The following is a 21,348-nucleotide window of genomic DNA, read 5'->3' on the forward strand; positions in this document are numbered from 1 at the left end:
CTACCACTCCCCCATCACCTCTCTCTCTCGCACTATATAAATGTGTGGAGGGTTTTACATCACACCAAGACAAACTCCTAGCACTCCCCGGACAGGAATGCTTTAGCAATGAGGATGCACATTTTTACGTTGCCAAAACAACTTTGCTTAACTTCTGACAAAAGTTTTTCATTGCTAAGGCATGCAGCCACTACGCCTAAAATTATGCTATCATCCTTGTGCTGTTTTTAAAAATGACTATATTAAAAATAACATTTTGTTTACAAATTGATGTATTTATATAATGTATATTATGACCTTGTTGGTACATTACTTAGGAAAGCGAGCTGTGCTAAAAACATGACAGTGCTCTGTCTTGTGTCTTCTTGTTTGCAGCCCAGACTTGTTGCAGCCCAAATAACAGTGGAGGTCAGCATTATTTTCTTACCAGATTTGCTAGTGAGTGGTTCAGCCATGGCTGTGTATGGAAGAGAGCGGGCACTATTTTGCAAGTCGCCTATTACTTACTTGCAGGCATTATGGGCATGCTTCCCTGACACCTGCCTATTTTAAAGACAGCAGAGCAGCAAGCACAGCACATGCTATGACAGGGTAGGTGAATCTCGGCTAAAGCAACTGGCCACGGCTATCTGGTGTAGAGCGATCGAGCAGTGATGAGACAATCCCCCTATGTTCCATAATTTTTCACTTCATTCTTGATGCCCTTAATGCGCGTCACCACTCTAGCCCCCTTACCGTATCCATCTCCCCACTCCCTGGAGCTCTCTGAAACTCTTTTCAGCTAATCACTGTCCCACTTTTCAACATTCGCGGGGTTGTTGAATGACACAGCATTCTCTAACATGCCTATATTTATGTTTCTGTGTGGACATCGAAGCCATTTACCTAGCTCCCCTAGTTTGTTGTGGCGGCTTCTTAGCTTCCCTGGTCCAGCACCCCATCCTTGATATAAATTGCCGCGCGCAAATCAGCATTCTGTAGGCCTTTCTTTCTTGTCCCAATTTCTCTCCATTTTTTCATTCTTAGCAGTGTGTACAAACTAGCCTGAGAGCAAGCTCTTCTGAAGTTTATTAACATAATGAAAGTCAGAGTCAATTGAAAGTAAAAGAAGAAAAGAAAAGGTGGGGGGAGTGTTTTTTATGAGTTTTCTAAACAAGCAAGTTGTAATATAAGTAAGTTGTATAATAGCAAGCACCAAGTATGAAAGAATAAAAAACGCATTTGCACTTCTCGTCTGATGAAATTTACTGTGCTTTTACAGAAATGAAAATCATTGAAAAGGAAGTTAGTGTTTACATTGAGATACGAGCACGTAATCTGTAAGCCTCGTATGCTTATGTCAAGTAAAACAACATGAAATCCTGAGAGATTGAGCTTCTCAAGTACACGTGTTATAATAGGAACACCAACCTTCTTCAGGATGATAAAAGCACTGTAGATCAAGGTTCTCCACGTAGTGGAAACATTGTTAAATCTGTTAAGATGTGAATGTGGGCAAGTTGGTAACAAATTTCTAACTTGCTAAAGCACATTACTGTCCTCATCGAACTAATAACTATAGTTTCTTGTACATGTGTCTTGATCACATTCAGCACAACACTATGCATTTTTATCTTTCTTTAATACATTCTGTAGCCCCTCAATGGATTCAAGATGCTAGAAACCTATGTTGAACTACAAAGTGCTTGCCATTAGAAAAGACAAGAAGTCAGTTCCTGTGTTAGAAATATTTATTAGTTAGAGAAAGGCTAAAATTTAGTATGAACATTAGCCATGTCTTGAAGTTTTCATCCTACTCATTTTACAGTTGAAGCTAGCTTGCTTCTCAGGTTACTTGTGCTTAGAATTAAAGCATAACAAACAGATGAATGGCTTGCCGAAGCGTTATTCACAGAAAGTGGTCACTTTTATCACTCTCACCGTAGTGTTTGGGCTATTGCTGGTACTGTTGGCCGCATAGCAGCCAGTGCAGTGCCACTGAGTGTCGTGTGCCGATGTGCCAGTTTTTCTTAGCATGTGGACACTTCTCCCACGAGTTTCTTCGATGTTGTCTTGACGAGGGCCGAACAGTGAATGAGCCAGTTCATCTTGAAATTTTATAATTGGCGTAGAGTTTCCTTCAAGCATGCCACGAATGTTCCACGCATTTATGATGGCACTTCCAACAAGCAACTCAACAGCTACCTTTCTGTACCACTTGAGTCCTTTTCTAAAGCAGTTGTGGTATAACGTCATTTGGTCACTATAGTCGACGCCCTTTTTTGCTGCATTGTAATCGAGACCGGCCTGATGTTTCATGATTGGTGCGCCGTCCCTTGTTTTCTTCCCACTGTCCACCAAAGTTGCTTCATATTTGGCGACAGGTGTGAGTATCAGAACAGGCCTCTTGTCCATCCACTTCAGTGCCTTCACTCCATTTTTGGACTGAAGTCCGGTAACACTGCCATTTGCAACCTTTACTTCAGTGAGATCTTTTGGCAGCCCTTTCCTCACTGAGCGAACTGTGCCACGAATGAAAGTGTCTTCCTTTAGAAGGCGAAGAGTGAGCGGCAAGCTCATGTAGAAGTTGTCTACGTACAGCGGGCACGCGACTTCCTTGTAATTTTGCAGGAGTTTCAAGCATACATCTTCGGCATGTCCGATGCCAACTGTTCAGTCACACTTTCCGGCATATACATCAACCTTTAGCCTGTAACCGTCTTTGGTACATGCCTTGAACAGCCTGACTCTGTAAGAACGAAAGTCTGCCACGCCATGGCAGTATTGTTTCATCTATCACAACCTCCTTTCCCGGCTCAAGCACAGTGGCAAATATTTTGGTTCAATTTCTCTACCAGAGGATGAATCTTAAAGACATGATCCTGCAACTCTGCAACCAGTTAATTGTCCGCAAAATGCCGGAACCTCAAAAGTAGGGAAAAGGCGGTCACGGCTCATATTTTGACGAATGAGTTCAACACCATAGTTACTTTTTGCCCAGTAGTGACTCAGATAGGAAGATGGACGAGATTAATACAAATTGGTATTCCAACAAATGCTTTCGTTTGTTGGAGATTGGTTTCCATCCAATTTTTCAACTTTGATTTAGATTTGGGAGTAGGAAGACCGAGGAGACCAATACAAATCAGTATTCGAATAAATGCTTTCATTTCTTTGGCATTGGTTTCCGTCCAATTTTTCAACCGTGATTTAGATTTAGGAGTAGTTGACTTCAACACTTGTTGTGTGAACCTGTTTGTTTCATTGACCATCATTTGCCAAATGTCATTCGTAATAAACAGTGAACATAAAGATGGGGCATAACGGCTAGATGGCAACTGAATGATAGTGGGCGGCCTAGAGTGTGGTGTCACACTAGGCTAAGTGGTTGTTGCCGGTGTCCATTTCTCTAGAGATGGGCTGAGAGAAATGAGAGCATCGTATCCTGAATCATTCACCTCAGAATCATCAGTCAGGTCTGGCTCTCCATTCGACATGCTGGCTGAGGTCTGTGATGGTTCGTAAACACTATCTTTCTCACTGCTTTCACTGTCTGTCCACTGCTGAACATCTGACACTGAAGCACTTGACTCATCCGCTGGTGATCGCGAAGTTGCTGGTGCATTCTTCTGGCCCAAAACGAACTTTATTTGTTTCCTCTGCATTGTGCTTTTTTTTTTGCATCCATAAGGGGCATGAGGATCTATCTATGAGATACGCTGAAAAGTTTGGGAGTAGCAAGAAAAATGCAGGTACTTATTCCAACAGCACGTATTTCAAGAACTGCGGCGAAAAGTTTGCAAGAAACCCAACTGAGAAATGTGCCGCCACTCCACTCTCCGAAACAAACATGCCACCCCATGTCCAGTGCAGTAAAAAGATATATTAGTTGCAATTTCAAACCTCAGATGGCAACACAAGAACGAGAATTCTTGCGGGTGGGTCACTGGTGAGTCACGCCGCACACAGCATAAAAACGTTTTCATTGAGTGCATCGTGGATTGCCAGTGGGTCATAGCATTTAACATCAGACAAGTAGCCTACTGGCTATCTATAACCTCACACAACAAAAATCGTACCTCAGAGTTCAAGTGTCATAATGTTATCGCAGCAGCAAGCAGATGAATGCCCGTAACTGTGCTGCTGCATAGGAGCACAGGCTGTGCTGTGATGGCACTCAGAGTAACACGTGACTTAGATTCAAGGCAGCATCAGTTATTTGTTGAATCTGTTGCTTCAGTGGGCTAATTAAAGTTTAGAGAAATAATGAAAAATACAACCCGAATGTCTGGGTGCTTTTGATTTACTTCGCACTGTAGCAAGAGAGATGAATTTCCGTTTCGCCTCCTTTTTCCGACGTTTGCACGCGCGCAGAGAACGAAACTATACGTCATTGTCTGCTGTGTTCCAGCATTGCGCACATGCTCTTTCATCCTCTCGCGTTTGCCTCAGTGCTGGGGCACTGACTTATACCGCTAATCACGTGTTCTCGTGTAGAGTGCGCATTATCGTCCGCTACAGGAAACGAGACAAGCGCAAGAGCTCGCGCGACACCGTCACCGGAAGTGTGCCGGTGACGGTGAAAAAAAGAAGACGGCAGGGTATGCCCGCCGCGCGACCCCTCGGCTCCGGTATGGGAGAACGCAGTGAAGGAAATTTGCTTACACAGGCGAAACGGGGAAAGTCGAGAGAGTGTTTACATAGGCGGCGACGTTCGCCTCCTGAAATCATGTGTTCGCGGCACTTCAATCATTCTCTCTCTGCTGTTAATGAACCAATTTGAAAAATGCTTGCGGTAGAACACTTCTTAGAGGGCACGTAACAACTTTCAGCGTATAACCAAAATTTGTTATGTAGCCTGTGAGGGGCCCTTTAAAACAAACTCGGTAAAAATCGGGTGGACCGTGGGATGCTGTTACAGCTGCGTCGAGCTTCACAGCCCTCTACACAAGTATTGCTGTGAAGCCTGTGGCAGAAATAGAGTTTTATTAAATCAAATGACTGCATAGAGCGCGCTCTCGTGTTGTGCTACGTGAATTAAATCATTCGTTTCCTGCCTGCACAAACGTTTGCATCTCGAGTGGATTTCGAGCACACCGTATAATAATGTGCAGTTCCGTCGTGCTTCGCAGCACTATACACAAGCACTGCCGTAAAGCTAGTGGCAAAAGTACGATGTCATGAAACCAGATCAATGCATATACCACGCTCTTTTGGTGCGCTGCGTGAATGGAAACATTGCTTGCCTGCCTGCACAAACGTTTGCATCTCGAGTTAATATCAAACAAACCATATAATATGTGCAGTTTTGTCGAGCGCTTCACCGCACTGCATGCAAGCATTGTCGTAAAGCCTGTAGTATAACTAGGGTTTCATGAAGTCAAATTAATGCGCAAACCTCGCACTTGTGGTGTACAACGTAAACAAAGAATTCGTTGCCATGTCTCCGCAGTAGTTGGTCACGTTGATTTGTGTGAGCATATAGGTTCATGTGCCCCATCTACCTCTGTGATGAGAAAATAAGCAAGAATATATCAGCTGCTATGTGTCGATGCATATGCTTTTTATTACAAAGTGTAGGAGCAGTACATCTTACTGCATGAGTAAACCACTCATGGAAACAGTACGTTCCTTGAACATTGTAGCTATTTAATAGCCTAGGAAGCGCGCTATATTGGAAGTTGCAATTTTTTTTCTGTTCGCAAAATTCAATAACTCGATGCTTTTTCTAAAAGCAAAAAATTATAAATTTCGCAATGATACGTGCTGCGTCAGTAAGTAGGCAGCACATAATTAGGCTAAACCAGAGGAATATCTGCAGGTAGGGATTTATACAAATGTACAAAGTATTTAAAAAAATGTTTTCTCAAATGTTTTCAGTGTGGAGTAAGGAGTTGCATATGCGTCCAGCGCTGATTTCCAGCGCTTAATTTTTGTTGAACCTTGATGTAACAAAGACCTAACACTCAGCACTCTACTTTGTTACATCAAAATTTTTTTTTTACAATGGAACACTGCATTCTACTATACGTGCCGCTCATACGCCCCAAAATTTTGGCCCCTCTAAGGAAGTCACTGTTTTAAGTCACTGTTCTCTAAGTTTCGTCAGAAACTTAGATAACGCTACTTCCAACACTCGTGAAACAGCAGCCACGTCGGCTTGCCGCCTTTACACCGACCGCAAATTACTTTAAAAAATGTGGCACGCGCGGGCCGTGTATATGCACTCTGCTGCGCGCGGACAGCCATATGCACGGGCACGGCCGGGCAAGAGACGTCGCGCGCTCTCCTACCCTAGCGCGCGCTAGGGTAGGAGAGGGTTTATGCGCGCTGTCCACGGGACGTGGACAGCGCGCATAAAGCTGCCATCCTTCTCGGCTCACCCTCGCACCCTTTCATTCGCAATTAACCCCAGCATGTGGGATGCAACGGGGCACTATAATTTTTGTCACACTTGGACTTTAAACCAAACATCAGGGCGATGGCGAAAATTCGCTTGGGGTGTCCAAAAATTGCTATCGCAATAATACACTATGGAGAAAGGTATTATGGAAATTATCTGTGGATGGGTCGAAACCCCTTAATTTCCCAAACACGCACCCATCCACTGGCACGCTGCACACATGGATCCCGCGCGGCACGCTGCATCATTAAGGCGTATCGTTCTTCTCTAGCTCTATGATCATTTCTGCAGTAGTCACTTGGCGAGAAGCTTAATTTCCAACCTATGCGCAAGTGTCGTACCTGAATTTCGAAAGTACACGGACCATATATATGTTGGCAAAATAATCGGAACTCCCTATCTAGACTCGCCAAAATTATACTTAGCTGCTCACTTGAACTCATAAGAATATACTACGCAGCCGAGCTCACTCGGGCTCAAACTCGCCAAAATACTGCTCAGCTGGGCTCACTCAGACTCATCGGATGATCTGAGGGAGTTGACTAATCAGCGAGTTTGCCAGCGTATGATGTGTGCTGAACCACAAACCTGGCTTTCTTGAATAAAAACAGTTGGTCGCTGCAGCATATGGGTGCACACAAGAGTAATTCAGAGAGTGCGGCATTGTAAAGGCTGCCACAGTTACCATGCCATGCTTCAGCTCATTTCAATCATGTCAAATGCAATACCCCTGCCAGCTTTTAGTCAGTCGATCAAATGTGATTGCTATTTATCTCATCACAACACCTCATTTTCCTGCCTAAGGCTTTGGGTGAATTTTCCTTGGCATCCATTTTGTTACTCTAACAGGTTACCAGTTATCTGTTGCCTATACGAAATTTGAAGTTGTGCACATGTCATGTGAACTCCATGCCAAACTCGTAGTACTGCATGCATTTTTGCAGTTAGGTCTAGAGTTACAGAATCGCATGTGGGAGTTACTTTAGTTAGCAACTGTAGCTTTGAAACAAACATGTGCATGAGAGGGTGCTTAAGTGTTACTTGTCAAGACTGGGAGCACCAAGGCAACTTGTGCAGTAAAGGCATGGGCAGTACGAGCCCACAAATTTTACTAAGTGTGGCTGAGGTGATGCGTCCAGACTTCACTATGAAGAGAGCCAAATAAAAGGTTGCCTATCCATCACACCTATTCTGGAGCCTTTTCTTGAGCTTTTCTAAACCATTAAGCTCAGCGTGTACACTTTATCACAGCATAATTATTACATGTGATATAAAACATTGTATTGTGCAGTTTCTCCAACTCTTCGTGAAGGCATCTATCCATAGATTAAACAGGAACAGGCTCAATGTTGACATATCTCCACAGTAGCATCTCTAGGACCTCGTACTGTCACAATGCATCACACACACTATTTAAGTGAACTAAAAGTGAAGCTCTTCGTTAACATTGACTAAAATTGTATCTTTCTATAGCAAAATGATCATGCATAAATCTGTATGTCACGACAGAACACTTCATCGTTTCTCACAGACTTTAGTTTACGATTGTTTTCAGCATCAGGAAAATTGTGCAGTGGGCTAGTTGGTTCGACATACTTAACGCTGTTGTGCAGAGCGACGAAGGAACAGGACTTGAGCGAGAAAACAACACACGACACCTGAGCACAAACTATCAACTGGTGATTATCACAAGACAATGATTCTGCTGAAAAGTAGGAACCAAAGGAAAAGAGAAGTCGTGGAAGCATACAACATCAAGATGTACCTCAGGGCTCATGTGTCAGTGTGCCGTCTATTTCAATCAGCAATAAACAGACTAGCATAATCGCTGACAATAGGTAGGTAGACTGGGAAGAAGACTCCTGTGCATGCATGTAGGCTTTATGTACGCTTCATTTGCAGAAAAGTAAACCAGTTTATAGTTTGTGCTCAGGTGTCGTGTTGTTTTCTCGCTCAAATCCTGACCCTTCATCGCTCTGCGCAACAGTGTTAAGTTTTCAGGTTGTTCGCTATGTGATGTAGGAAGGGTCAAATTGATGGGAAATCCCAATATTCTCAGGCATATCGGGAAAAATATGGCCCAAGTCAAGTGTCATTTTAGGCTCCACTGTCCCCTTTTATAGGGCAAATAGTAATAGTTTGAATTCTATGGACGCTGGTTGCTTTTTCTGACATAACCTAAGCGGTGCTCAGCTCTCAGTTAAAAGGAACAGGTAAACAGGAGGACTTGCCACATAAGTAGGAGGTAGCACTCCAGACTTAAGCTTAATATACTGCGTGCTTCCACAGCCCTAGGGGGCTAGTCTGTAAGTGTTGACTAAGTGGACTGTCCATTCCAGTACACGCTGAATGAATAGAGCACAAGAGCCCACGGTGACGATTGCTGCTTGCTCTACCAACTTAGAGCGCTACCTAATCAGTGTGTGCTGAAATAGTCCACTTAGTGGATCCTTACAGAATCCTTCCCTAGACTGATGTTTCTGTTGGTAGGTTGCAAGTATTGCACTTTCTTTCCTTTCATGTGGGCAGTTCCCACATATGGATGTAATTTAACATATTGTATTCATATTGCCTTTGGTCTATAAATTTCTAATTCATGCTTATAACCAGGCCTACGAGCTCTTGTCCTGCATATTTATATAGCCTTCTCATTTCTGCATCAACACTGCACATATTTATAGCAAATTGGAGTCATTCTCCATTATACCCTCAAGCACTTGAATTAGACACTGCCATAACCCTAAGGGAGGGGGGACAGTAACGCAAAAAACCTTATTGGGCTTGTAGTGCTGCTGAAGGATGCACACATACCATTTATGCTAAAATTCTCAGCAGACATTCCAAAGTTTGTACGAGTTCGACTTTGGCTGGCTAAACTGAATGATTCATACTGAAGGCAATTCTTGCAACACTTGGTCAAACTGAATGAAACTGGACAGCACAATTAGCTGTGTTCATCTACCATTTATACGACTGCTGCCCCAAGCATTTTGCGTTACTTTGCCTTCACCCGCTCACCCGTGGCACTCCTCAAGGTGCTGTTCTCTCTCCTATCCTTTTTAATCTTGCTATGACCCCTCTCGCCTCCCAACTAGCCCAGATTCCTGACCTCCAGCACATCTTTTATGCCGACGACATCACCCTCTGGTGTTCGTCTGGTTCTCCCGGTCACGTACAGGACACCCTGCAACGTGGCCTCGATCTCATCAACTCCTTTCTCTCCACTGCTGGCTTGTCACCTGCTCCGGAGAAATCCGAGCTTCTCCTTCTTAACTACTCCTCATACCAGCGCTCCCACAACGCCCTAATCTCCCTCCATCTTTCCGGCTCTCCCATTCCTATTGTCCCCCAATGCAAAGTTCTTGGCTTCCCGTTGCATGCAGCCAAGAATGTGCAAGCTCTATACCATGCTGTCAGGACTTGTCACTCGGTAACTCACCTCCTGCGGCGCGTGGTCACTCGGCGCTCGGGCCTCTACGAGGCTCATTCGTGCCGAGTTGCCCATGCGCTCGCCCTCAACAAGTTCCTGTACTTTGTGCCTTACGTTTCCTTCACCCCCACTCAGCTTAACACCCTCGAGACCGCCCTTGTGGGCCTCTACAAGGCAGCTCTCAACCTCCCTATCACCACCTCCACTGCTAAGCTCTTTGCCACAGGCCTCTTCCATCCTCTTCGTTCTCTTCTCTCTCTCCACCGTGACTCCCAGCTTGCCCGGCTTTCTCTTACCCGTCAGGGTCAGTGGTTACTGGCCCAGGCGGGTATCTCTCCCATTCCCGTTTCCTCCTTTACCTCTCCAAAATCCACCCCGGCGCCCAATCTTCGCATTCTCCCCCTGCCGTCCAATATGTCCCCTGTCCTGCATGCCGGCCGTCGTCACGCAGCCGCGCAGCATCATTCCCCCCTCTTTACTACCCAGGGAGTAGCCTACACGGATGCCTCTTTCATAGCCCCTCGAGGTTCCTGCGGCTACGCTATCTACCATCCCCACCTCCCAGCACCTGAAACTCACACGAGTGGGCCGTACCTACACCCTCCGGATGCACTATCTCTCGAGGTCCTTGCCATTGTACATGCCCTACAATCATTTCCCTCCCTGCCCTCGCTCCCAGAGTACACGATATACACCGATTCCCAAGCCGCCATTCGCCACATACAAAACCGCACCCTACCCCATTCATTCCAACAAGAGGTCGAACGAGCGGTCTCCGCATTGCAACCTTCCACCGTTTTCCTCCGCTGGGTCCCTGGGCATTCGGGGATTGACGGCAATGAGCTGGCCCATCAGCTCGCCCGTGACGTTTTTAACCGGGCACCGTTGATCCCCTGGTCGGGGCCCTCGCAGGATTCTGGGGGACTCTCCCTGCGCCGCACTATCAAGGAAGTTTACCTCCAACTCCGTCTCGACAAGCGCCTCTACCCTCCCCCTCATCCATCACTCACTGTGCCGGAGGCTCGCCTTCTGCGGCACATCCAAATGAATGCACTGGTAACCCCTTCCCGCCTCTTTCTCTATCGCTATCGCTCCGACCCCTCCTGTCCCAACTGCCCCTCTACTTATGCAGACCTATCCCATTGCCTATTCTACTGTCCGGCTGCTCAGCAATCAAGTTCCTATCCTCCCCCTTCACTTTCCATCACCACCTGGCTCGACTGGCTTGGCGCTGAAGGTGAAGAAGAACAGCGTCGACTGGCCACCCAGGCGGTTGATATGCTCGGCCTGTAATTTTTGGCTGAATAAAAGTCTTATACTACTACTACTACTACTACTTTGCCTTTCGTTTCTGTACTATCAAGTTCAAGTACACATGTACTTTATCACTGTACAAGTAAAATGGCTTCAAGGCTTTTGCTGGGCATTCAACAGTCACTATTTATTCCTATAAACCTTCCTGCATGTGAAGGCAAAAGAAACTTTATTAATTCATGCTGGAAGTATAAAAAGACAGTTATTTGCACAGAAAATGTTTATTTTGAGCACCGAGGTTCTTGCTGATGTAGATATGGTGCTGGCTCCCTCCTTGCCCGAAGCATGTGCTTGCTGTACACAGCACCAGATGATGGCTTCCTAGGTCAAAAGATCAAATTGAAATAAGAGGCATTTTGTTTAGCTCCGGAAAGAGAAAGCAGGATTGAGACATTAACATGTATAAAAAATACTTGCCTAAAGAAAAATTAATACACAAGCAAATTCACTAAAGAGGTTCACTTTCAAGAGCAAAAGTATGGTTACGATGAAAATTACAAGGAAGCTTCACTGCTCATTGAGGTTTCGGTTCAGTAGTTGTTGAGCCACGAGGGTTAGCATGCTACATCTTGCATATTATGTTTTGTAGAACAATATTGCACTTTGAACAATGTAGTACCTATTTAAATGAACTGACAAGGAACGCTGAAACGCCAGGCTAGTTTGGTCTGCACAAGATATGATACAGACACTGTACTGCATTCATTTAGTGTTTTTGTCACTGATCTCATGCACAAAGGTCATTCACACCTATCCTACATGAAATGCAGTTACTTCTTTGAAGCTTCATCTAGTCCTTGAATTTGCTGCATGCTTATGTCTAAGGGAGTTTGTTTGGTTCCTGTTAATGTAGTACATCTAAGCAACTGCTATCAAATGCCCATAGTGTTCCCTTGCATGTACAAAACATTTTTGGCCCTTTCAATGCACAATACTCATTACATTTGACACTTGGGGCTCGTGCAAGGCGCCATTTAGTATTATATGCTTGTCCACATCTGATAATACCTTCATAGCTGGGTCATTCCCATGCCAAATGCCTTGGTTATTACTGTGACCATCTCACACTTTTCCTTTAGAATCTTCTTGTCCACTTTTAAGGAAGCATCCCACGACACAATGTCTCCATCCTAGTGGTGCTATGGAGTTAACTTATGTGCTAGTTGTAGCAGATGATGTCAACTGAAGGCCACTGAAGATAAAACTCTCTGCGAGAATTCCTTTTGCACAAAAAATGCAAACAATACAGAATAGTCAAAATGTAGTTATCTGGCAAGACTGGCTGCATCCATCATCTTTGTTTGGTGCAATTCTGAGGTGGCTCCCTGTTACAAGACGCTTGGCGATTATTGCCATGTGACTGTTCGGGACTTTATAAAACACAAGAATTGCCTTACTCCGGCCTTTGTGCAGCGACCAACGTTATTATTCGTCCATTCGCACCGTGTACTGTTCGTGTGTCCATAGACTAAATTCTTCACCACATTGCTTTTGCGGTATTTCGTGAGTGACCCATGAACTCATCTTGGGGTGGGACTTCTTATCTTTGGCGTTCGCTTCTATCTCTTGTCGTCAGCACCTCACACAACTGGATGCCACTGGCAGTTCTCTTCCTAACCTCGAAGAACGCATTTGTCTCATCACCTCTTCCGATTGCGTTCTTTGGCCACCTAGAGAAGAGATTATAGGTGTCAACTCCTGTAACATTGTGGATGGCGGCGTATTCATTCTACCCTATGACCATACCCTATCTCGAGCAATTCTGATTACCCCTGGCCTTATTCGCTTCTCTGAGGGGGTCTGCATTGCTTACTGCAATAAACCAAATCGAACCCCAACTGTTGCCTCGTGGGTCAACTGTCACTTGAGCTGTTGACACTCATGTCGTTGCAATTGTCACGAAGACAGCTCAGTGTGTTCTTGCGTCTATTACTGTGCGCTGAACAAAATCGTGCGCAAAGATGTTTACCCCGTGTCACGGATGGATGATGCACTAGATTCACTCCACGGTGCTGAATATATTTCTAGCCTTGACTTTAGACCAGGCTACTGGCAAATACCGACGTCCAAATCCGACAAAGCAAAAACGACATTTGCTACCCCTGATGGGCTCTACGAGTTCAGTGCGATGCCTTTTGGACTCTGCAATGTGCCTGCCACATTCGAACGCATGATCGATAAGTCTTGTGTGGCTTGAAATGGAAAACCTGTCTGTGCTATCTCGACGACATTGTGTTTTCAACCATGTTCTCACAACATTTGCAACATCTTGATGAAGTCCTTGCCTGTCTTGCAAATGCTGGTTTGCAGCTCAGCACACGCACACGTGCGCATGCACACACACACACGCACACACACACAAATGCAGTTTGGCCAGCAAGGCCATCAAAGTTCTGGGGCACATAGTCAGCAAAGAAGGTATTCAACCGGACCCCGAGAAGCTTACTGCCATCTTCGAATTTTGTGTCCACTGCGTCAAAAAGACATGCACAGTTTTCCTGGACTTGCTTCTTCCGACACTTCATATGCAACTTCGTTACGTTTACGTCCCCGCTCCATCAACTCCTCGCCAGTAATGCGCCCTTTGTTTCGTCCGACGAATGTGAACATGCTTTCCTGCTTTTGCAACATGCCCTGACGTCAGACCCAGTACTGTGCCACTTTGATCCGACCGCGCCCACCATCTTTCACACCGACGCTAGCTGTCAGTCTCGGTGCCATTCTACTGCAATGTGACAACACATTCCGCGAACGAGTAATTGCTTATGCTAGTCGTGCACTAACCAGTGCAGAAAATTACTACACCATAACCAAGCAGGAGTGCCTTGCTGTTGGGCAGTGCAAAAATTTCACCCATGTCTTCATGGCCGCCATTTCACAGTCGTTACCGACCATAACACACTGTGCTGGCTTTCATCGCTAAAGAATTTATCAGGTCACCTGGGTTGCTGTGTGCTTCACCTACAGGAGTACGATTTCAATCTCACCTACAGGGCTGCAAAGAAGCATCAAGACACCAATGTTCTCTCTTGCTACCCTCTGCCGAATCATGACGATTCACCATAACCTCTCCATGATTGTGTACGTCCCGAGTCCTCTTCATCGGCTTTACCCATTGTAACCCTCGAATGGCTAAGACATGACAGCCCATCTGTCCTTGTGTCCCACTAACGCGTCGACCCATACTGCTGAACTATTCTCCAACGCATGGAAGATTCTTCGTCGCCTCCAAATGCCAGACTTCGTCGACAACTTAATCAATTCAAGCTGCACAATGGGGTTTTACTTCGTAACATTTATCAGATCGATGGCAACAAATGGGTCCCGGTCATACCATGTTCTCTGCAATGTGAGGTGCTTGAAGCCTTTCACGATCATGCGACGACTGGTCATCTAGGCTACCACAAGACTTACAACAGAATATGAAGTCGCTGCTCCTGGCCTGGCCCATCTTCAGCCGTTGCGAAGTATGTTGCACCCTGCGTTCATTGTCAAAGCAAACCCAACAGCTCCTTCTGGCTCTTTACAACCTCTGCATTGTCCCGCTTCGCCTTTTGAAGTAGTTGGAATAGACTTGTACGGTCCTCTTCCCATGACCTTACATGGAAATTGTTGGATTGCAATGGCCATAGACCAACACGCTATGCGGAGACAGCATCTCTACCATCCGGGACTGCTGCTGAAATCGCCAATTTCTTTCTACACAACATTATCTTACACTGCAGCGCTCCGCGCGTTCTCCTCAGTGACCGCAGCAGTCTTCCTCTCTTCTTTCCTTACGGAAGTTCTGTGCGCCTCTAACACAATTTGCAAGACTACTTCCAGTTACCATCCGCAGACCAAAAAGGTTGACGGAGTTATTTCACCATACCCTCTCTGACATGATTGCGATGTACGTACATCCACCCTGGCCACACGAACGGGGATGCAATCCTGCTGTTCATGACATTCGCCTATAACATGGCTACGCAACGTACTACTGGCTTTTAACATTTTTGCTTCATCTATGGCTGTTCACCAAGTTTCATTCTTGATGTATCATTCCTTTCGACTCCTGTACCCCCATCAGTTCCTTTCTTGGAACAGTTTGTGTCTCGCCTCGCAGAGTGCAGACGCCTCGCCCTGCTTAACACCGGCGTCTCCCAGGACGCTCGCAAGTTTCGTTATGACTGGACCCACTGTGCTGTGACTTTTTCTCCTGGTGACGAAGTTCTTTGGACTCCTGTGTGCATTCCTGGCTTATGCAAAAAATTTCTAGTGTTTTATTCGACTTTCCACGGTCATTGAGCAGACATCACCTGTCAATTACCATGTCTCGCTTGTTAGAACGCCACCCGATTCCCGTTGCTGTGGCACAGAGATAGTGCATGTCTCCCGCTTAAAATCAAATACTTGACGCATTTTATAGTACTTACGCGCTGCCAGGCGGCCGCTTCCACAGTGAGAGAGAATTAGCATGGGCACAACACATGCCTGACTTTCAACTTCATCATCTGCACATCTTTTCCATCTGCATATATCATCACCAGCAGCACAGTTTAATCCTCGAGGTAGCAGTCCGAGCTTGGCTGGAATAAAGCAATTCCTTACGATACATATATATATATATATATTTCTTGCACTTCAAGAAACTTCGCTTGACCTCGAAGACTTGAGCACTGAAGTGACGGCGCTAAGTATATACAAGACCTCATAGTAGGAGACAGTTCAATTTCACAGCCTGAGTCCCCTTGCTGGTGTAATCTTCCTCCGTGTAATTGTCGCATCCTTGGCTATCACTAACACTGCTTCGCCTTTCTGGAAAACTGCAGCCTCTCTTATTTTTCTGCTAGTCCGAGCATAAGTGCTGCCGCACATGACTGCTGTTGATTCTGATTTCGAGTGAATCTGGCTTGGCTTCATTACGGTTACTGAGTGAATTATAGAGAGAGAGAAATAAAAGAGAGGAAAGGCAGAGAGGTTAACCAGACACATGTCCGTTTTTATACCCTGCACTGGGGAAAGGGGTATAGGGATGAAGAGAGAGAGTGTTCCACAGCTATCATGCACTAAGATTAAAAAAAAAAAAAAAAAAAAAAAAAACAGTTCCGTTACTCGAAGAAAACCTAGTGCATATTGTTTCCAGTAAAGTGGAGTAGTAGCCAGTAATTCTTTCGTTACTGAGATTTAATTTGGTAATTACAATTATCTAACTCGAGAAGTACTCTCATAATTTTCAAAGTGTCAATGAGGCATTTGTTGGCATCCCAAAATGACATCTAACTGCAGTGTTTTCAGCCACATACTAATTGCGTACAATTTTACCGACTGGAAAATAACCTCACGAACTATGAAAAACACCATGTGAGTGAACTCTCACCCGCATCATAAAGCAGTGCCCTCAAATAAGCTGATTGAAAGTAACTGCATTGCCTATCGCGAACCCGAAGAGACAGCGCACCACCTTGATAATGGTACGGAAGGAGCCCCAACAGCAGGTTTCGCAGCTTCGCAGCTACTCCTTTCTCTCTACATCACACTTATTATCTCTCTCTCAAGGCCGACTGATAAATGATAACAAAAGCACCTTGATAACGCAGCCAAAGTGCAGCTCTGACCACACACGAAATGTGAAGAGCAATGTAATAGGCACAGAATGTTTCAAAATCCAGACTTTGCTCGCACCGCATCGAAAGAGTGCGGGCGAAGTTATATTTCACACCAGAATTATATTTCACACCAGAAACTTGCTTCGGACCAAAGCCAATATAAAGTGAGCATCTTATTTTTCATGAAAGTGTATACGTGCTGCAAAAACAGGTTCGTGTCAACAAATAAAAGCGAAATAAACACACTGGAAAGCGACCAACTTGTAGAGAAAAGGCAAAACCAATGCGTTCACGAAATTAAATATACCGCTTCTATGAGCCGAACTGGCAATCAGAATGTCGGCACACACACACACACAGACAAAAAAAAAAAAAAAAAAAAAAAACTGTGTGCTCTTACTATCTATTAATACATAAGCCCCGTTGAACATCAGCCTAGCGGACGTGTTCAAATAGGTCTCCTTTTGCAGCTACGCAGTACTGTCTATTTTATCACACCTTTAGTGGCTTTCTTGATGACCGATGCCGGAATTCTATGGCAGACATCCATTATCCTTACCTTGAACTAATCTGACATTCGTCTAATCTGACGTCCGGCACAATCTTTCATATAACCCCAAAGAAAGAAACTTAACGGAGAGAGGTCAGGTGACCTAGCCGGCCTATTTACAGGTTCGTGCCTTCCAATCTATTTGAAAAGTAGCACCCAACCAGTTTCGTGCTCGGCTGCTGCTGCATGCAGGTGGCCCATCTTGCTGATACAGCAGAAGTGGAAGATGTGACAGCGGGACTTTGCTGAGAAACTCATCAACCACTCCTTCAAGGATATTGTTCACATAACGCTGTCCAGTCAGTGCGTGATTGAAGATGGTACTGATTATTGCACTGGCGTAAATTCCAAACCACACATTGAGCAACCACTGGTACTGGCGCCGATTGCGCTGTACTTAATGTAGATTGGAGTCCCTCCAATAGTCTGCGTGAATGACAATGAATGTATATATGATGGCACCTACACTGTTCTTTTGCGCAAACTCATCATGCCACAGGTTCTTAGTGTCAAGATGTAAAACTTACCAGACCCAGCTTGTCAGTTAACAATATACACTATAGAATTAACGTCTAAGGTTATCACTAAGAGGAGTGCTAAAACCCCTTAATGCTTACATTAGGACCAGAATTCACAAGTGGCTGTAATATCAACTTGTAAGCGCTCAGAGGGTTCCTGAAGCATTGTTGAGCACATGAACATAACTTCCAGCCGGGATATACACGTGCGATGGGAGACAATGTCACACTCTTAAAAGTCACTCGTTACAAAGCAATACACAACACCCTTTCTCACAAAACCTTATAACACTAGTAAAATTTGTTGGCCACGTTTCGATTTATCCTACTTTGAAGCAAGCACATAAAGAGAACATCCCAGTCTTCATCCACGATTAAATCACCACTATTAAATGGACCCACCATAAGGGTTATTTGGCAACAGCATGTGTATGTCCATGCTTGTATCGTTTATTGATTGTCCCGCTCTAGTAGAATGGACGACCACGCAGCCTGATCATGCACTTTGTAATGAAGCTTCTTTCTAGAAAATCACAAACACCGACCGCATACACAACCTTTGTCACATCTGCACAGAGCACTCGAGCGTTACGCTGCGGAGAAAGGTTACCAGAGAATGGCTGTTGACAGCGCAGCGATATTGCTATGTAAAGGCTCATATTACTATGTAAACGAACGCTGTTTCCCGCGCGTGCAATGACGCCGCAAAGCACTCATTTAGCGACTTCCTTCACTACCGCCCTTAGTCGGCGGACGGCAGACCTGAACCATGTGTCAGGAATGTGCGTTTACATTGCGAGATAAATGATGAATACTCTTTATTTTCTCTAAACAATTGCGCGCACATGACGCACTTGGGTCATCTGCCATTTGCACATTCTGCCGTGTAGCAGCACCGTAACCAGGTAATGTTACGTTTAAGTGATTGTGAAAAAGGCTCTTACCAGTACAATGTAGCACTGGTTGATCGGTGCGGCGGTCCGCGGGATGCGTCACAAGGAAAATAAGCTGGTAAGGAACCTGGAAATGAAGTATCAGGCAGCCGAAAGCGTAGGTTTGCATAGTAGAGGCACATCGAATGGAAAAGTGAAGTACTTACGATAGCTTACGCTAGCACAAGCCCCAAAAAATAAACGATCCACATCTTTGTCCAGTTGTTCGAGCGTAGCTCACCTTTGAGCTTGCCATTCTGGCGCCAAAAACCAAAGACGGATGTGACATCACGGACACGAAAAACAAAGAATAAATGCGACATCCCGGACGTGACGTTTGGGTGAACCTAACGCCTGCGTTCCGTCGACCGGGTGAACGCAGACACTTTCTCTTCTACGTCAAAACGGTACAATAAAAACGGCGTTGTACCGTGATTCATCGTCGATGTAATAAAATCGAAAACAATAAAGAAAGTGTTATTGCGTGTTATTATATTCTTATACATATTTAACAAATATCAAAGCAGTGAACATAAAATAGCCGACTGTGCAATAGGCGTGGCAACAATAACAAATATGTCTGCCTCCAGTTGTTGGTGTTGGTGCGTTGCTGTTTGCTCCTTTGGCCGCGTAGAAATAATAAACCAATGAAACATATTGCACAATGTCTAAAATAGTCGAAAAGACAGTGAATTCTCTCCAGGCTTACGTAAGCCGGAACATTCTGAGGGGAGAGTTTCTTCTGCAAGACTTCACGCTGGATATCGCCTCTGCCGCATCGAAAGAGGTGAGTTTCACTTTAGCTTCAGAAAAGAAAATTCTTGTGCAGATGCCAGTTTGTGTTGTTTTTGAAGGATGAAAACGAAATCATTGCCAGGAAACTGTCGGCGTTAGAGCAAGACATGAAAGATTATTCAAAAACGGTAAGAAATATGTTGCTTTCATAGATGGGAGCGCACTGATGGTTCGCTATGGGGTGTTTCATCGTCCAATTGCATTGTCTTTTCGACAGGATCGTATAGAGGAGTACCTCCTTCAGGCTATGTACCTGGAAATGTTGGGGCATCCAACGCCGTTCGCATATGTTCATGCCGTCAAGCTTCTGCAGCAAGGACAACTCAACCAAAAGCTGATAGGTAAATAAGATTCATTCACCTGCTTTCCTTCCTTATCTTCAACTGCACAATCGCCTGAGACATACGTTATGTCAGTGATCACCTGCCTTTTTATTATTTTATTGAATTACTCAACTAATCTATATTGGACAGCTTGTTTAGATGTAACCACCACAAGAATGCCCGTTTTCAGGTTATCTGGCAACGACCGTGTTCTTGGATCCGAGTCACGAGCTGGTTGTACTTTTAATCAACAGCATTCAGAGGGTAAGCAACGCGACTGTATACAAACGGTTCGGTCTAAAAAAAAAGAGGAAAAAGACAGGAAGTGGTTATAGGTGAAACAAATAAACGCGTGCATTAAACACATGATCATTGCAGGACCTGGCAAGCAAAGTTTCCCTTGTCGTTGTCATGGCACTTGAAATCATACCGAAACTTATTCACGGTGAATTTGCCTTGGCTGTTGAGCCACTCGTCATTGAGAAGACAAAGCATTACAGGTAATATTAAGTACACTGAGGAGTTGTGCATGATCGAAAACACCTAGCTAAGTTGCATGTGTATCATATCACACAATACAAAAGCAGACTGCTTTGTATGTTCTGTGAAAACCTTGCCTGCACAGTTTTGTTTCACGTCATTGGTAAAGCTAGAAATATTTGTATCATCTATGATGTCATGGGGACAAAATGTAAACTTTCCATTTTTCGCAAGGCTCCGGAGTAAGTATGAGGCCACCTGTTTGTATTCTGGCAAATCATTTCTGCAGAACACAGAAGTGATTTTTAGTCTCATTGCATAATGTTCTAACTAGCCTAATCTCCAAGAAAACCTGTTGGATGACAACAAATCCCTCATATTCTCTGTCCACATTGATGCTACTTTGTTTTCAGCTCTGCAGTGCGCAAAGCAGCCCTCGTAACTCTTCAGCACTGTTACTCCCAGTGTGGTTCCACTCAGATTCCATTGGCCCCTGTGCGAATCTTGGAAAAAGGACTAGCTGACACTGAAATCAATGTAGTGTCATCAGCAGCTCAATGTATACGAGCATGTGCAAAGGTAAAAGCTTTTCTCTTCACCTTTGATAACGACTTCTGAGGCATGCTAGCTTGAAGCCATGTGCTTATAGTATATATATATCAGCCTGGGCAGCTGTGGGATGACAAGTCTAATACACGCACGCACGCACGCACGCACGCACACACACACACACACACACACACACACACACACACACACACACACACCTTTACGAACATTTAGCAGATGGTCCCGGCTGCTGTATTTCACTGATTTTCCTTCTTCAACATGATTTATTTATTTATTTATTTATTTAGTCATACTCATTTGTACAACTTCCTGTCAATCAGACACCTTGCCAATTAGAATTCTAATTCATTAGTTATCTAGATAATTAACTATAATTGTGTAAATAAGATGGTGGAATTGTGCTTCCTGATGAGGTCTATACCATGGCCATGGATCAAACAGCAGTGGGTAGGCAAAACACAATAGA

The 21,348-nt window shown here is 44.7% G+C and overlaps 1 protein-coding gene and 1 long non-coding RNA gene across 4 annotated transcripts in view; one reads left to right on the forward strand and one right to left on the reverse strand.

The window, feature by feature from the left end:
• Positions 1-11,255: 11,255 nt before the first annotated feature.
• On the reverse strand, positions 11,256-19,077 carry LOC142582625 (uncharacterized). The gene is made up of 3 exons (XR_012828461.1): positions 18,882-19,077; positions 18,727-18,802; positions 11,256-12,796 (listed from the first exon to the last, which is right to left on the reverse strand). It is a non-coding gene; the product is annotated as an uncharacterized LOC142582625 (long non-coding RNA).
• A 192-nt stretch (positions 19,078-19,269) lies between these two features.
• Positions 19,270-21,348, forward strand: part of LOC142582626 (AP-4 complex subunit epsilon-1-like) — a 45,362-nt gene continuing 43,283 nt past the window's right edge. Inside the window, exons 1-6 of one of the 3 annotated variants that reach the window (XM_075692530.1) lie at positions 19,270-19,501; positions 19,569-19,637; positions 19,727-19,850; positions 20,023-20,096; positions 20,211-20,332; positions 20,726-20,891. In XM_075692530.1, the coding sequence (XP_075548645.1) occupies positions 19,379-19,501; positions 19,569-19,637; positions 19,727-19,850; positions 20,023-20,096; positions 20,211-20,332; positions 20,726-20,891 (678 nt within the window). In that variant the 5' untranslated portion in view covers positions 19,270-19,378. Of the gene's footprint in view, positions 19,502-19,543; positions 19,638-19,726; positions 19,851-20,022; positions 20,097-20,210; positions 20,333-20,725; positions 20,892-21,348 lie in introns of all 3 variants that reach the window. The other 2 variants (XM_075692531.1, XM_075692532.1) reach the window with 2 other exon arrangements.

The sequence above is a fragment of the Dermacentor variabilis genome, chromosome 5 (assembly GCF_050947875.1).
Source record: "Dermacentor variabilis isolate Ectoservices chromosome 5, ASM5094787v1, whole genome shotgun sequence".
NCBI classification, from domain to species: Eukaryota; Metazoa; Arthropoda; class Arachnida; order Ixodida; family Ixodidae; genus Dermacentor; species Dermacentor variabilis.